Source organism: Notothenia rossii (assembly GCF_949606895.1).
Source record: "Notothenia rossii genome assembly, chromosome: 3".
In the NCBI taxonomy this organism is placed as follows: Eukaryota; Metazoa; Chordata; class Actinopteri; order Perciformes; family Nototheniidae; genus Notothenia; species Notothenia rossii.
This window is the reverse complement of record NC_136901.1, coordinates 48288245-48306565: the sequence shown is the minus strand read 5'-3', so window position 1 is coordinate 48306565 and position 18321 is coordinate 48288245. Positions and strand designations below refer to the sequence as shown.

At 41.0% G+C, this 18321-nt stretch overlaps 1 protein-coding gene across 2 annotated transcripts; it reads right to left on the bottom strand.

The window, feature by feature from the left end:
- Positions 1-3964: 3964 nt before the first annotated feature.
- On the bottom strand, positions 3965-7268 carry LOC307034162 (sterile alpha motif domain-containing protein 3-like). 2 transcript variants are annotated; one of them, XM_079672933.1, is made up of 4 exons: positions 6933-7268; positions 5725-5877; positions 5300-5389; positions 3965-4744 (listed from the first exon to the last, which is right to left on the bottom strand). In XM_079672933.1, the coding sequence occupies exons 1-4, from the start codon at positions 7089-7091 to the stop codon at positions 4439-4441; spliced, it is 708 nt and encodes a 235-aa protein (XP_079529059.1). In that variant the 5' UTR covers positions 7092-7268; the 3' UTR covers positions 3965-4438. The 2 variants fall into 2 exon arrangements, with proteins under 2 accessions (XP_079529059.1, XP_079529058.1); XM_079672932.1 differs by having other exon boundaries at positions 6075-7261.
- Positions 7269-18321: the final 11053 nt, after the last annotated feature.

Sequence of the window (18321 nt, the reverse complement as noted above, 5' to 3'; positions counted from 1 at the left end):
CAATTTATTCACTAATGTCTTTGTAAAGGTGTGTAGTAAGATGTATTAAAAAGTTGAAGTTCAAATCCTGTATGTTTTTTCGTAACAACTGCTCAAAGTTGAGGTACCGAATACCGATTTTTGAAAAATCTAAAATGTTCAGTTTGGCCTTGGGTAACTTGTGAGGGGTCAAACTAGGGGTTTTTCATGATTCTGAGTTGATTGCAATCATTTATTTTTCACTAAAATCATTCCTTTTTGGAAAAATGGCCACGCCCACCTTTCCCGCTCAAAAGGATCTTTTGTGTTTAACGTTACTGTGAAGCAGATATTCTATTTTCCTTTGCAATAATATCTATTACAATGTTAATCATCTACTGTACATGAGATTGTCTTTAATGTCACAAAATAATGATATTATGACTGAATAATACAATGTTTATTCTACTTTGTAGGACATATTAGTCTAGAAGTATGGATTAAGACTCGACTCCACCTTTGCGAAATTGTTTCATCTGTGAAAGCCCGGAGTCACCAGCTCAGAGGCTGATACAGCCAACTCCCAAAGGCTACCCTACTTTTTTGGAACAAGCACAAGTAGTTGAAAATGCTAAGATTTTGGAGCGTTTGAAGGAGGCTCAGAACATAGGAAGACTCAGGTACCACAAAAAGTGTAAAGATTATTTATACAACAGGTTTCTTGAAGTCACCAAGAACTCAGGCCAAACAATAAAGGCAGAGAAAGAGGCAGCTAAGAAGAAGAGAAGACGCACTTGCTCTGACTTCAGTGCAGCTTCTGCATGCAGTTCTACAAGTTCACGGTCCGTTCAGCTTCTGTACAAGAATGTATGCATTCTTTGCAACCAACCTGCACAGATCTACAAAACTCGTCCAGAGGAAGCTAGAAAGAGATACAGAGTGCCAAATAATTTGACTGCAGATAGACTGAAGGCAAGCTTGCAGAAGACAGCACAGAGTCGCGGGGATGACTGGGGCACTGAAGTTGTTGGACGTCTGGAAGGGATCAATGACCTTGTGGCAGAAGAAACCCTGTACCATTTGTGCTGCAAAACTCTTTTTGAGACAGGTGGCCATTACTCCAAGACTGAAGATAGAGGACAAAGGAAGAGAGGACAAAAGAAAATTGATGAGGAACGAGAGGCTGTTTTTGTTGAATTCTGTGATTGGTTAAACTCAGAACTCGAGCATGGGGTGATGACTCTTGACCAAGTCCACAAAAAGCTACAGCAGTTTGATCCGTCACCAGATAAGAGCCTCTCTTATTCAAAATATTGGCTAAAGAAGAAACTCCAAGATAAATTCCATGACACCTTGTATTTCACATCACAAGAGAGAAGAGCAGATGTGCTCTGCCTCAAAGATGACACAGACAAAATTCTGCGAGAGCATTATGCTAATCTTGAGCATGGAGATGGGAAGACTCAGATCATAAAGACTGCACTAAAGTTTGTATGCAACGAGATCGCCATGTTCGATCTAGACCCAAAGTCATACCCCACAGCACACAGTATGACTAACATCCAGAGTCAGCTGGCTCTTGTTCCTGAGAGTCTTCAGATGTTCCTGAGGCCAATAGTGAAGACCGACGAAAGAGTAGCCATTTGGGGGCAGAACTTCATAAAGGCCTCTCGGCCTCGATCAGGAGTTTTGCCATACCAGATGGGGCTTGCCATACAACTTGATCATAGATTTGGGTCAAAGTGGATGCTGAACAAGTTACACCAGCTTCGATACACAGAGTCATATTCCGAGACACAAAACTTCAAATACTGCTTCCTTAATGGCAGGAATGGAGATGGCATCCAAGATACTTCTGATACTCTTTATGCGATTGTGGAAGAAACTTATGAGCATATCGATGATGAGGTTGCGGTTGACTCTGCACTTGAGGATCTATCATTTATGACAGCCAGTGGAAGTGAAACTAGCCATGACAATCAGGTGGTCATGGAGGCCATGGAGGTTGGGGAAACAACCAATGTATTCACTCAGTTTGTCGGAGACAATATAGATTTAAACATTGTCTCTATTCAGGGAAACACTCCTTTCCATTCAGTGGGTTGGATCAAAGTTACTTCTCCGGCACCATCTTTGCCAGATCCCCAGACGACAGCAGCTGTCCACAGAGTGAAGTTGAAGGCACTTGACAAAGCTAAGATCCTCAGAGGAGCTGAAGTGAAGATTCTTCCATTCACCAACAGAAAAAGGACAGGGATAAACACCATCACATTTCTTCCCATTACCGAGCTTGCCTCTTCTGTGACACAAGACCAGCTACTCCTCACTCCGGGCGATACACTCTGGGCAGCAGGGTGGGTGATCAAAGCCCAGGATCCTGAGTTCCCACACTCCAACTGGAATGGCTGGATGAAGAGTATCCATGCAGATTATGTCAAGCAGCGCACACAGATCAACTTCCTCCCAATCATTGAAGGTGACCCTAATGACCTCAACACCATCTTCACCACTCTCAAAGAGTGCACAAGGCTCTCTGCAGACAGAGTCACTATAGTGACATTCGATCTTCCGATATGGCTGAAGGCTGTGGACATCATAAAACAGACAAGTCTACCTATCATTCCGAGGTTGGGTGGATTTCACCTGCTGAAGTCCAACCTTGGATCCATTGGAAACATCATGGAGGATTCTGGACTACTGGAGCTGATCCAGCTGATCTATCCAGGGAGTACACTGTAAGACCCAACTTGTTGTTTCAACTTAAATATTTGCGTATCCATGCTGCGAAATAATTTTACGTCAAGACAACAAAGACAATTGAGTTAACTCAAATAAATATTGCTATTGGACTCAACTCCAACTTTAGTTTGTCTAACTTGATAGCTTTAGTTGATATAACTTGATAACTTTAGTTAATTTAACTTCAGCACTTGATACCTTTAGTTGATATAACTTGATAACTTAAGTTGATATAACTTCACTAATTGATAGCTTTAGTTGATATAACTTGATAACTTCAGTTGATATAACTTGATACCTTTAGTTGATATAACTTGATAACTTCAGTTGATATAACTTGATACCTTTAGTTGATATAACTTAACCTTAAGTCAATACTATTTTAGTTTTTGGTTGATTTAACTGCAATGCTAATGAGTTTATCTGCTTAAATGTAATGCAGTTTTCACCCCAGACATCTAATACAATTTAACAACAAATACTGCCCAATATGTTTCTTGTTTTATTGAAGATACAACTTTATGAACCAAAAACACTGAGATCCAACTCAAGCATCTTTAATAAAAACAGATGAGTCTCAATAAAAACAATTTTGGGAACAAGAATAATGCATCAGAAGACAATCATCCAACAATCCAACCATCCAACGATCCAATCCAACAAAAGTAAAAATAAATCTCCATGAATTCAAGGCTTCATGGGGTGTGTAACTGATAGAAAATAAGTCCCTTTTTTGGGTGAACTACTCCTTTAAGACAGTACCAACACATGATGTCATCAAAATGGAACATTTGTACCAGAAAGCTTTTTTTAATAGCCTTGCCTTGTTCTTTCTTACCATCTCACTGTGGGCAGTTAATCATACTACCATAATACTTGATGTGTTATCTATTATTTAATGCATCCTATTTAGGCAATCATCAATACTCAAATATATTTTGCATTGCAAGTTATAGAAATTTAAGTCGACATTTAAGTTTTCATTTTGATGACATCTTAAACAAACGTGTTGGCATTCAACAATGTGCAGCCAGTTACAAATAGAGCAATTAACTGAAGAATAAAAAAAATGCATCAAAACATGTGCAATTCTAAATAATGCATCGCAAATAAGATTAAGTAAACACTGAAGTTTCACACAGTGTGGATAAAACCTCAGTGCAACAAATCCACACTGTGTGTGTTACTGTCCCCCAAATAAATACACACTGTGTGTGTTACTGTCCCCCCCAAATAAATACACACCGTGTGTGTTACTGTGTCCCCCAAATAAATCCACACCATGTGTTATGTGTCCCAAATACACTGTGTGTTACTGTGTTCCAAATACACTGTGTCGCTATACCCAAAATCCACAGTGTAAATATCCCAACAAATCCACAGTGTGTGCCCTTCCAAAGTGGCATGTAAACCTGCACAAGTCATTAAATTGTCAAATGCAGTACACAATCTACAGGATGTCTAACCAAAATAACAAAATATAGAGTCCATTTCTCATACCAAGTTCACATTTTGTTTGTTCAGTTGAACTTGCATTTTCTACTTGAGTATCAATATTTACACTCTGCCTTAAGCTTACACGGGCTTCCTCAAGAGTCTGTATCTCAAGCCATGTAACAATACACAATATTGCTGTGTGCAGTTCTCCAACAATCAAACTTAAATGGGAGTCCATTTCTCAGTCCATGACTCCTCCAATGTCCATCAAGTTCAGGGTCAATGCTTAAACTCCGCTTTAAGCTTACATGGTCTTCCTCAAGAGTTTGTTTCTCAAGCCATGAACCAAAGCAGTGCAATGGCCTCCACCAATGTCCATGAGCACCTTCTGAATGACTTCAAATGTGTACCTTATGCCTTTGGGATAGTCGATGTTGAGTGCGTAGAGCAGACCCATCAGCAGTGACACAGCTGTTGGAAAATCACTGACTGATGGAAAGATGATTTCTTCCTCGATGACCACTGCGAAACTGACAGTATCATCCCCGTCTGCCACTATGAGGATGCCCAGCATCATTCCTCTTGTCATGTCCTCCTCAGCATCTGTGGCCTAAACAAAGTGGAAAACGTGATAAAATAAACCTTTATTGATTCTGTTGTTGTGGCCACAACAGCATTAAGCATGAAACACACCAGTGGTTCCTAAACTTTGTATCTTAAGACACACTCGGGCCCAAACTAATGAAAATAGCTGACCTACAATCTCACAACACTTCACAAAAAAAAAAAAAAAAAAGAGTATGAGCTGTTGAGTACTTAAAAACCTAATTTTTTAAGGGCTTTATTAAAAAAAAAAAAAAAAAAAATCCCACCCAGTGTGAAATGAGCGGTGCTTTCGATGAGTTCATTTATACTCCTAAGCTTGGACACTGCCATCGAAGCCATGCTGGTACGGACATACACACAAAGCCACATGTTGGAGCGGTTAGCGCTCAAAAATGAAGTAAATATTTTGAGGAAAATTGGAAACAAAGAAAGGGCCTTTTACTCATGATTGGTCCCAACCCACTGTTTAGGTCCTAAAATACAGGATACGTACAAGTAAGGGTAAGAATGGGGGCCTGATCTGCACTGACGGAAAATATAAATATAAAATAAAATATACCTGAACTTTCTTGTAAAAGTTGGACGAAACCTCTTTGAGGTAGTGGGGGATCCCCATCAACACAACGGTCCTTTTCCATTGGTTGGAACACTAAAAATAATAGACAATACACAACCAATGGAACAGCTTCAGTCAGATAACATCAGAATAGAGTATTTAACAGTAAATAAATGATAAGTGTGTGTGAGTGTGAGTGAGAGCTGCAGACAAAATTGGAAAACTATCAAATTGAAGCTGATAAAGCGGTTCTTTCTCCTAATTGGATGACACCATTGACCCGTGTGAAAGTAAATTTGCTGTTTATAAAGAGCTGGAGAGACAGGGACTGAGAGAAGCCTGTTACTGAACCAACGCTATAGTAACATTTACTATAAGAACTTTTTTTAACAGAAAAACAGTGTAAAATATCACGTAAGCATACTTACATCACTATCCAGTGTTGTCAACAGCTTCTTCAGCTCCACCACACCAGGCTTGGCTTTGTAGATATCAATGAACCTCTGCAGATACTTGTCAAGACCAGCGAAGAGGCAGCCTTTCAGGTCAACAGTGGTGAGGCGAGCAAACTCTGCTTCAATCTAGTAGGCATAAAAGAAGCAAAGAACAAGCCGAGCGATTGGCTGTAAATTCAATATCACTGATATACTGTATGTATATAACTGTATAATCTTCATGACAGCAGACATTAGCCATTGTGTACAACATATCTTTCTATTCTTAATCAGCCTCCAATCTGATCTTCCTCAATCACATTTGAAATAGAGAAGTACTTTACCTGACGTTCAGAGAACAGTGCTGGCCATTTATCTTTGATGTCAGCCACAGGTGGCTCATCCTCTAAGATTTCCTTTCTCCGCAAAGAGAAGGTGCTGGTCATCATCGCTTGAATTTGCTTCCAATCAACCTTCCTCTTCTTCATTTCTGTGAGCATTGCTGTCCTTTCTTCGTCAAGGGAGTGTTTTGTTTTTCCTTCCGGGATGTCTGGCAAGAAGTTGACTTCTGATTTTCTAGCCCTCTTAAGAGTTCTTTTCCCAGATGTGCTGGATGACCGTGAGTTGAGTGAGTTGATCTTGAGCTCTGGGCATCCAGCCTCTCGGAGCTTTTGTCTGAAGTTACCCATTTTAAACTTTAAACTAAACGTCCAACAGTGCCATCCAGCGGCTGACCCTGGTTCCCTCAGATATGGATGTTTTTTGATGAGCGCTTGCGCCACCAAAGCATATTCCTCATGTTGTGGGTATGGGCTATAGGCATAAACCGCTTCTGCTATTTTTTCCAAAATGTCTGATTTCATGCATTTGGAGATATCAAGAAGGGTTCCATCCTTCTGGAAGGCTTCATTTCCTTCCCTTAACCTTAGCTCTGTATCAAACGCAAAAGTAGGGATCTGAAATGACTGAGGCAGGTGACGACTGCAGGTGGACTGGACTCGACTGTAGCTCGACTCAGGGGTTGTGGTTAAGCTTGCAGTGTCCAACGTTGAGTCTGTATGATAATAAAGTTCTTCTGTATGAACTTGGAGTTCTTCAAGAGGATGACTGTACACTTTTAAAGTCACTTTATCTTTAGGGAGATCTGACATGTTACTCAAGTTGCAAAGCTCGTTATTGAACATTGGATCTTGAAATTGTACCCTCAAAACTCCTTCCAATCCAAGCTTGTTTTTGAGGATCAAGTGCAGGTCATCAACCGTGTCGGGCATGTTCTCAATGGTGACCCTCCGAATGTCCTCTTCGGTTAGGATGACACGCAGCAACATGGTGAATCTAAAAAGAACAAAACAAATATACATTTTCTTATAAACAAGGCAAAGTAATGATCACATGTCATAGTAGAACCCCGACCTAGTAAGTAATTTAACCACATGAGGCCTATATCCCAATATTGGGAACATTCTGTGTAAATTACAGATCTACAAGCTCACTATGTCTGACATGTTGTGAGCTTGTAGATCTGCTATTTTCGGTGAAGAGATTTAGTGTAGATGGGAAAAGGACGGGGCTTCAGTCAACTAAGTATGGGGTTTTGCTGTAGGAGAGTGCAATGCAAGGCGTTGTGGCCTTGCCGTAGACCAGGGGTGTCCAAACTTTTTTTCCTGAGGGCCACATACAGAAAAATATACGAAGGACTGGGCCACTCACTAGACGTGAAGTATACTGCCTCACTTCTAATGCACTAATATTGGTAAAATCAATCAAATGCAGATAAATTACGTTTGATAATTGAACATGTTTGAAGAAAAAAAGCCTCCATCACAGCTCTCCATTAGTAGATTTTAATTTTGTTTTTTACAAATAAATAAATAATTGGGCTTGTTAACACATCAACTAATGTTTGTTAAAAAATTCAACTTTAATTGACTGAATTTATTAAGTATTTGGGCTTATTAACACATGAAAACTGTGTGTATATTTTTAACTCACCAGTAATGGGAAGAATGTTGCACTCAGTGGGAGCAGTGATGCTGCGCTTTGGTCTGAAGGATAGCTGGCAGGTCAGGAGTAAGTTTGGTGGTTGAGATGCGAAGGACGTCACAGAGATGGCTGTCGGTCATTCTGGTTCTCAATCTGCTTTTGTTCAGCGTTAACAGAGAAAATGTCTGCTCACAGATGTATGTTGAGCCAAACAGACTCATCATTCGTTTTGCGTGGCGTCTCATCAGAGGAAACTTGGCCTTTTCCAAGCTCCGGTAGAAGTCAGGTAGGGAGAGAAGCTGATGTTGATTCTTCAGAGAATCATCACACTGCATTTCAATCAGTTCTAATTGCAGACTCTCTTCCACTTCTTCTGCATCCATTGAAAACGGAGCCGCAAACAGTGTGATTTTCTTCTCAATGACAGAAAAATCTTGAAAGCGCCGACTGAACTCTGTAATGAGAGATGTGATCACAGACACATATTCTCCCATTTTAGCAGAGAGGGCATCTGGAAACGCGCATTTGATTTCGGTCAGCGTGGGGAAGTGCGCTACATTGAAGTTGCGCAGTTGTGACTCGAAGAGACGGAGCTTCGCACGGAATGCTTTCATGTGCGCATACAGCTGTGATACCAGCTGCTCTTTGCCTTGTAGTCTCTTGTTCAGGGTGTTGAGATGATCAGTGAGATCAACTAAAAAAGCCAGGTCTGCCAACCATAAAGGGTCACTGAGCTCATGCAGAGGTCTGCCCTTTTCTTTCAAAAACGTGTCGATATTTGATCTCAGGGAATAAAACCGCTGCAGCACAGAGCCACGGCTAAGCCAGCGCACATCAGAATGGTAGAGTAGGTCCCCGTATTCAGCATCGACATCAGAGAGGAACGCTTGAAATTCTCTGTGGTAGAGCCCTCGTGCCCGAATTATATTGACAGTTTTCACAACTGTGTTCATCACATCGCCAAGCTGGACTGACTTGGCACAGAGGGCTTCTTGGTGGATGATGCAGTGCATTTTGACAGCCTCCCCTCCGCTCTCTCGCACCTTGGCGCATACCATAGATGCCATTCCTTTGCGCTCGCCTGTCATTGCTGGAGCCCCATCCGTTGTTAGTCCACACAGCTTGTCCCATTTAAGTCCAATCGAGTCAATTGCATCTGACACAGCTTCAAAAATGTCCTTACCAGTTGTTGTCCCCTTTAGACTCCGAAGATCAAGCAGTTCCTCCGTAATGCAAAAATTATCATCAACTCCCCGCAAAAAGATTAACAGCTGTGCAGTGTCCGTGGCATCTGTACTCTCATCACATGCAATCGAGTAAAAATCACAAGCACAAGCTTTATCTGACACTTGCTGCTTTAAGTTAGCCGACAAGTCTTCAATTCGCCGCACAACCGTATTTCTAGACATGCTAACGTTGTTAAAATCCTGCATTTTCTCCGGGCACATTATTCCCACGACTTTAGTGAGGCACTGTTTGATGAAGTCACCGTCTGAGAAAGATTTCCCATGTAGGGCAATGAGTTGAGCTACTTCATAACTGGCTATTGTAGCATTTTCTTGAGCTTTGTTTGCACGGAAAAAAAACTGTTGCTGGGTTAGCAGGCTAGCTGTCATTTGCTTCACCTTCTCTTCCCGCTCGGCGCCAGTGTAGGACGTGAAGGTCTGATGTTTCGTCTCGTAATGTCGTCGTACATTGTACTCTTTCATAACGGCAACCGTTTCATTGCAAATCAAACACACACACTTCCCCTTGGTTTCTATGAAAAAATATTCATTTTTCCACCGAGTCTGAAATTTTCTGCACTCACTTGCGATCTTGCGTCTTTTTGGTTCCGCCATTTCTGGTGACCCTGAGCAAATTTTTTCTTTGATTGCTTGCTTTGTAGGGACGCTGCCTTGTTAAAGACAGTAGCTCCATCTAGTGTTGAAACTAAGAAGTACAATACAGTTAAACGCAAATATTATGTGTGGGCCATAGTCCATTATACTTTTAGACTTTGAAACGGGCCAATTAAAAATGGTTGGCGGGCCGCAGTTGGCCCGCGGGCCGTAGTTTGGACACCCCTGCCGTAGACTATCAATTTAAGATTTTGTTTAAACCCTGTTAAGATGTAAAGAAGGTTATTTTGTATTATTTAAAAACAATGGTAGTAAAATAATGAACTATATAAAAGTATAGAACATAAGGTAGAGTTGTTAATGAAACTAAGGCCTATAAGACAATTATTATTACTTAAATTATCCTGAAAATAAGCAAAAGGATTACCTCAGTGTAGCAGGAATGCCTTGGGAGAAATCAGGAGTCTGCCTTGCACCACGTAGGCTGTCAGGGGGACGTAGTGGTTCAGCTCTGCAGGGTCGACCACAACCAGTTGGGAATCCTCAGCACTGCAAACTTCATAACATCTATAGTGGTCCAGGTAACAACCAGAGAAAGGTTGAAGAACAACGAATGCCTTGTTGTCCACTATCACAATGTACAGGACTTGGCAGAAATCAGGGAGTCCACTTGTGCTTCCAAATGATACAAACATCCCCTTTACATATTTTGTTCCATGTATTAAGGCTGTTGTGGCAAGTGATATAGTGGTCAGATGACTGAATTTGTGCTGAATAGCTAGTTTGACTGGGAGGGGCACATTTTCAAGGGAATTGTGTGTTATCCTCTCTACTTCTACTGCTGGCTTGAACAGGCAAGGCATGTCAAAATGGTATGCCAACATAAGCTGGTGTCTGTTGGCCAGAGACAACACAATGTTCTTGAAGTTATTAATATCACAAACAGCTTTCTTGAAAAAACTGTGTTTTGCTTCGAAGCGAAATGTCCAGAAGTCAACCACAGGTCCAAAGCAACGAATCAGATGGGGATAATGCTCAAGAAAATGATGTTTGGGTTTGAGTTTCACATCAGGAAATACATCTGTTAAAAGTTTCCTATGTTCAAAGATCTTTGCTTCTAGGTAACAGATGCTTTCATCTGTAAAAGCGGACGATGCCAAGATTTCAACAATGTCTTTCAGTTCCAGAATCAGAGACCATGCATCATCATTTTCAGGGACATCATCACCAATAATTAATGGCAACAACCTTAACAGAGTCCAATTCTCGTGGCCATTTCCTCCTATGGTTCCAGACAAATGAAAATGTACAGAATTTTTTTGAGGACAATTGGTTTTGTCAGAGTACTTATAAGGGAAGTACTGTATGGCAGTATTTAAATTATCTAATGTGAAATATTTCCTGTCAATGAATTTTTTCAAACACAAACACAGCTCAAAGGGTACAATGCCTTCAAATAGGTCGTGCAAAAAGTCAGGTGGAAACCCTGTTATACAATGAAAGTATTGTAGTTCATTTAGAACACATTCACGTTTTACACCATTTACACTTTTCAAATTTGTGTTTTCTTTAAGCTCAGACAGGTTCAGGTTATGTGACTCTATCGTTCTCAATACAAATGACCCACTTCTTACAGAACAAGTTTGAATATCTTTTCGACTTGCAAGGCAAAATCTGCAAAACTTGTCCACATTAAAGGACTCCTGAAAGCCAGCAAATGAATGTGCCCCCAAATTATCTGATGAAATGTATAGCACTGTGCCTCTGACACTGGTTCCTAACCTGTCAATGTAAATTCCTTCCTTTTCAAGCAACTGTAGGTCTCTCAGCAGTGGTTGAACAATTGGACCATAACCAAATGTTTTAATATCTTGACTTTTGCATAGGGCAGCCAGATATATAGTAGACAATGATGATCTGTCTCTTACAGGCAAATTGCCAATTATCCAATAGATTGCACACAGCTTATGTTTCTTTCTTGAGGTGCCTAAAGGGTTACAGATCTCAAAGTCATCAATATACAAGCCCAAAGAAATACTTAGATCTTCACCATTAACAAGTGGATTTTCTTTACAGTACGATGCATCAAAAAAAGACTTATACTGGCCAGATGGTGATTTTCGGTTTTCTTCCAAAACTCTGTCAATTACATCACCCCTATTCAATAACGCTTGAAGAACACGCAAGATTGGCACATAAACAAATGTTTTTTTTGATGAAAAATCTAAAACATATTCAACTGGGTTGATTAAACTGAAGTTTTCTTTGAAAAAAGATGACCTCCTTTTGTCAGTTGACAAAGACCCACCCTCTGAAAGACAGCTAAAATGATTTGCCTGGCACAAGGTATCCTTTACTAAATTTATAGTGTTTTCATCAATGGTACATCCATTCTGCCTTAATGCTTTATCAAGAGTATTTTTGTTTACCTCACTCAATAAAACACCAATATCCCTAGATTCTGTAACTATTTGCTGAACTGCAGTCTTTGAGACATGTAAAACAGTTTCCAATCGCAGAAGTAAAGACGCAAGTCTTGCTTGAACTTTATCAGAGGTATCCTCCTGCTCATTTACAATCTCATCCTCAGAACATTCTGCATCACTGACATCTGAAACCACTTGATCAGCCACAAGTTCCACGCCTAAATGTGTTTGAGTAATAAGCTCAGATTTCAAGTCTTGCAGTGTGGCATTGTTGTGAAAACGACTTTTATGCGAAGTAAAGGTAGTGTAATTTCTTGTTTCGTGAGAACAGTGATTAAAAGGGCAGGTAACTGTCTCTTTGTTTCTAAGATGTTTCCCAAGATGACCAAAGTACTGTTTTATAGTCACTGGATAATTGAAGTCACACAATTGACAGTTAATTTTAAGGTTTAACCCTCCAACAGGTCCATGATGTGAAAGTCCATGTTCTCTTAAATGCTTATTAAGGGATTCCTGTGATCGGAAAACTAGCGGACAGTCACTGTAGATACAGGGCAAAGGGCAATTTCTTCCATGATGTCCATGAATGGCTCTATAATGTTCAATTATTCTTTTGCGATTTCCTGAGTAATAGGTACAAAACTTACAAATCCACAGCATTCACCTTTGGATCTTGATCATGTACACCTGGAAAAAGAAAAGTAAGAAAGAATTAGGACAGAGATATTACATGGTAGTTTAATAAGCATGTTATATTTTCCTCAAAGCTATAGGCCTATATATTAGTGCTGTCAAACGATTAAAATATTTAATCGCGATTAATCGCATGAATGTCATAGTTAACTCACAATTAATCGCAATTAATCACACAATTTTATCTATTCTAAATGTCCCTTGATTTATTTTTGTCCCATTATTTATTTTCATTTTAATGCTCTTATGAACATGGAAAAGTGGATTGGCTTGCTTTATGCACATGTTTCTTTTATTAGAAGCAACATGCAAACAGGGCAGTACAAAATACAATTATAAAGTTAAACCATGGCTTAATATTTCCTTTTTCTAAAGTTTGCTGTGAACATAGCAGTCAGAAAACGTATTTCAGAAACAATGAACAGTAACAGTTAGGTAACCAATAAAACTGAAAGCTGAAAGCAAATAAGTTGTAGGCTTAAGCCTACAACTTCTTTGCTTTCAGCCAGCTACTCAAACAGACAAGCCTGTTGACATTTTCAGACAACAGTGAAGCTCGCTTCTTTTGCACAACATGCCCAGACACTGAAAACAACCTCTCAGAAGGTAGTGATGTTGCCGGTGCTGCTAAGTACTTGCGTGCAAGGCGGGCCATTTCTCTGAATCTTTTTATCATCCATTTCGTCGTATCGCGCTCGCCACTCACTCGAACCGTAACGTTAGCCTACGACTATTGGCCGGCTGCCAAACGGCGTGCCTATTGTCTTGTTTCCAGTCTAGCTAGATCCGGTGTGGTGTTGTAGTTTTTCTAACGTTACTAGTTGTTGCAACCAATTGCAACAGCATGTGAAAAAAACTACACACACAAATATATGTGTATATATATATGTGTATAATAAGTAAAAATTAAACGCATCCTATTAACTGTTGTCCCAAAAATTCTCCACCATGGTTTACTCATAGCCTATTTAGTGCACGTGCAACTCATTTTAACTATAGCAATTAAAAGTTTGAAGAACACAATTTTTTAATGAAATAAAAAAGACATTCTCAATACGCACACCAAACTGGGCAGGGGGTAATTTAAATTAAAAAGTCTGGGAAACAAACTAATCAACAAGTCAAACAGGAGGGAATGGCTGCGCTGTTTGCTAGCAGCTAGCTAACTCGGGCTGCTAAGCTGTTAGCTATTCCCACTGTGAATTTCACCAAAAGTTTTGCTGTTCCGTTTTCAATAAACGGGCAACACGGACGATAATGTAACCAATTAAAAAACGTAAAACATGTCTTAAATATTACTTGTAAGCTATCAATATAACATTTACACTCACCTTGTTAAAATACGATGTATATTCAGTCTCTGGCGTTGTTCCATCCACCGAACAATGCACGCGCTTAGCAGTAGGGTGGCCATCCGTCCGGTTTTAGGTCGGACAGTCCGGTTTTCAATGTCTGTGTCCGTCTGCCGGCGCAGCCTTGAGCCGGACGCTCATTTGTCCTCCTTTTGAGGTGATCCCCATTTTATACTTTTAGGGTATAAAAAAAAAAAAAAAAATTATACAAAGAAATACAAAAAATAAGTTATGTGTAAGTATATATCCCTGTAAGACTTGTGGTCTTACAAATTATTGGCTGAATGTGATGTCAAATAAATATCTTGTATTTCATTGGTTAATAAACGTAAACAATTAGCCATGTGCTTCTTGACGTCACGTTCACGGCATGGCACTGTGGCACAGAGTGACGTTAGCGCTAGCAGACTAGCTCATGAGCCAACTCCGCCTAGTTAGCGGTAGGTTAAACCGCAGAAATGCCGAAACGAAAGACTTCATTTAATCCTGAATGGTCGAAAGAGCATGGATTCCTCACAAAAAGCCGAAAGGACGACTTCCATGCTTTTTGCACGTTGTGTCGTTGCGATGTGGATGTAAGTAGCAAAAGAAAAGGTGCTGTCGACAGACATGCTAACACAGATAAGCACAAAAGCAACGATCAAAGCGCAGGTGCCTCTTCACTTTTATCGTTTTTCCGTGAAGCTTCATCGCCTCAAGATGACAAAATCTCCGCAGCAGAACTTTGTAAAGTTTATCATGCCGTCAAGCATCACCAGTCATACAGGAGTGTAGACTGTGGAATAAAAGTTGATCGCACAATCTACAACGACTCATCAATAGCAAAAGGGATGACCTGTGGAAAAACAAAAGCCAAAGCTTTGTGCGAAAATATCCTAGCACCCTACTCTGTCCAGACGCATGTGGATTACATAAAAGAAAATGAACTGCATTATTCAGTGGCAAGTGATGCATCAAACAAAGGTACGATCAAGTGTTTCCCCATTGTACTGAGATATTTTCACTTTGAGGAGGGCGTGCAACATGCACTGTTGGATTTTTACAGTGATAGCAACGAAAAGTCGGAAGCTATAACAAATCAGCTGCTATCTAAACTGGAGATGTCTGGACTAGATGTGAAAAAAATGTCAGCATATGCAGCAGACAACGCCAGCGTTAACTATGGAAAACACAACAGTGTTTATCAGAAACTGAAACAGGCTCAAAAAGACGTGCTCGCTGCAAACTGTTTAGCCCATATTCTGCACAATGCAACAAGATATGCAGCAAGCAATTTGGATATTGACATTGAAAATGTTGTGCTTAAGGTGTATAGCCATTTTAGGATCTCAGCTAGCAGAACGGCGCAGTTGAAGGAATTCTGCGAGTTTGTGGAAGTGGAGGAATGCAATCTGCTGCGGCACGTTGTCACGCGATGGTTGTCTCTGCTGCCATCTATTGACAGAATCCTGAAGTGTTGGAGACCCCTGACCAGCTACTTTCAGAGTCTAGGTGAGGAGGAATGCTCCAAGATTTTGTGGAAATGCTTTGGAGAGGATGGCAACGAAGTATCTGAGATGTATTTTCTCTTCCTCAGTCACATTCTGAAAGTGTTTTCAGACTGCATTGAAGCACTTGAGGCCAAATCATTCAGCATAACCTCTGTGTTTAAGGTAATGACTGAACTGAAAGGGAAACTTGAGAGAAGGTTAAAGGACACATTTTTTGGCTTTGCTGTGAACAACAAACTCAAGCAGCTAACCCCTGATCTGGCTAAGAAATGTGAGGCTGATTTTCTTGTTTTCTATGAAAGAGCCAAGAAATACGTGAGTGAAAGGTATGACTTCTCTGAGAACAGCTTTCATAGTAAAGTGTCAAAGCTTGGCCTCACAACTGCTGTGTCCTATGGAGAATACAGTGATGCAGTCCAAGCCTGCAGCCTGAAAGACATTGACATGGATGGACTCTATGAGGAATATGGCATGGTGGAAGCTATTCTCAGCTCTTCAGAAATGGAAGGATGCCACAGTGAGGAGCGGTATCTGAAACTGTTTTCCAAAGCAGAAGTCCCACTTGTGAATCTGAGGAAGATCAGCGCCTACATCTTCTCCATCCCATGTAGCAATGCACATACAGAACGTGTGTTCTCAATGATGACCTCAGCATGGAGAAATGAGAGAAATCGTCTGGATGTGGACAGTGTCAAGGCAGAGCTGCAAATTTGTGTCAACTTCACATTTGAGTGCACAGACATGTACCAGAGACTCCTTACAAACAAAAAACTCTTGGAAGCAGCCAGGAAAGGGCAAAAGTATCGTAAATAGACATTCAACTTGTGGTTAGTACACTAGAGTCTTATTGTGTTTTGAGTGTGAAGGATTCAGTGAAGCCAGGATAAAAACTAAAAGATAATCCCAAAGTGTCCTCCTTTTTGGTGTTATGGAAATGGCCACCCTACTTAGCAGGGAAGGACGCAAAACGTGCTACACAGCGTACAGCGTGATGACGCACAAGTCTATAACTTTTGTGCATTTGTCAACTCAACTAGACTCAACTTGATTTATCTTGTTAACATAACAAAGGGTCTTAATTGAGTCAACTTCCATGTGGTTGAGACGTTATCAATTAATTATTTTAAGTTAAAATGACTTTTTGCACAAATCTGTGTTGTATTGACAAGTAAAAATGAGTCATGATAACTAAAGAGCAACATTGGGTTTTACAGTGATGACAGCCAACCACATCCTGGATGGAGGATGTTTTGACAAGGCAATCCGTGCTCACCTCCTCATCGATGCAGCCATCTATCAGCACATCATGAAACATGCCTTCACCGAGGAGGAACTCGGTGAAATTAGGACTTTCATGGAGAAGGTAGCTGATGGGAAGATGGGAGCCAGACACACAGATCCAGTAGTGGCACTGTTTGAACAGCGGTTTGAAGAAACCTTCAAAATACTTGCTGAAGGAGGAAGGACGCCTGCTCTCTGGGTGCAGTACCACTACATGGTAGATGTGATCAAGGTCTTCATCAGAACTGAACGGCTTGCAGATCACAACGGCCACCTGTGCTGCATTGTTAGCAGGATGCTGGACATCTTTGCGGCTTACAAGGAGACATTTGAAAGTTTCACTGCCCATGGAAACCATGTCGTCCGTTACTCCAGCCATGATTGGTCCGGCACCTGGTGTGATATCTGTATCGAGCAGACATTGATGAAGTCAGCCAAGTCAGAAGGTGGACTGAGCAGAGGGAGGATGAGACACAGTGATTCTGGTCACAAGTGCTGGGTGCTCACCCTTAATTTCTTCTCCAATGTCAACCAGCGCATGGAGGAAAGTGTCAAGAAACATGCTCCGCTCCACAGAGACCTTGGCAAAACACAGATGAAGAGAGATGCTGATGCAATTGACCTTGCCCTCCAATGGTTTGAGGAGAACAACCCATTCGACCCCGATCGAGACAAGGAGTTGCTTGTGTCTTTCTCAACAGGATTCAGGAGCACAGGAGATGACCCAGTCAATGCTGAGAGAGCAGCAGAAATAGGGAGAGAGATGCAGATCAAGCTGGATGGACAGTCAGTGACATCGACCATGGAAGTGAAGTTAAAGGTACAAGCCCTGTCATCACTCAGAAAGATTCCCAAGATCAACGAGAAGAAGATACACCTTGACTCACTCAAGTTGTTCAACCGACTGATAATTTTTGCCCAACGGGATATGACAGTTGAGACAAGCTTGGCGTATGAGCTGACTCCCTTCCCATTGTCCCTCTTCAGCAATAAAGATCAGAAAATGAACAAGGCGAACAAGGCAGGCTTTTCCAAGACTAGCCTGAAGGAGTTAACTGATCCGCTTGACCTCAATAACCAATCCTGCTCCACTCTTGTAGTTGATGGTGGATGGCTTCTCTACATGGTAAAGTGGAAACAAGGTCAGACTTGGCAGGAGATTGCCAACAGTTACTTAAGCTATGTACAGTGTCTTGGCCGCCGCTCTCAGAAGACCATTGTGGTCTTTGATGGCTACAGCCGATCACCAAAAGATCATGACCACATCCGGCGCACTAAGAAGTCATGCTGTGATTTGACCGGATATGATACACTGGACACCAAGAGCAAAGTTCCTGGACAACACCAATAACAAGAGTGAGCTAATCCACCTCCTCTCTTCAACATTCAGAAAACATAACATCACAGTGCAGCAGTGTGACAATGATGCTGACACTTCGATTGTGAGAGAGGCATTGGCCACTGCTACAGATGACTCTGTTGAGGTTAGTAGCATTTGTGTAGGTAGCCTATTTTGGAAACAAAA

What these genes read in the sequence shown, in the direction of transcription:
- LOC307034162 (XM_079672932.1), bottom strand. Translation starts at nt 7,091, where the DNA reads ATGTATATTTGTTTTGTTCTTTTTAGATTCACCATGTTGCTGCGTGTC. An exon ending in TGACAACACTGGATAGTGAT is followed by an intron (nt 5,390 to 5,724) that starts GTAAGTATGCTT and finishes TATTATTTTTAG; the next exon opens with TGTTCCAACCAATGGAAAAG. An exon ending in ACTTTTACAAGAAAGTTCAG is followed by an intron (nt 4,745 to 5,299) that starts GTATATTTTATT and finishes CACTTTGTTTAG; the next exon opens with GCCACAGATGCTGAGGAGGA.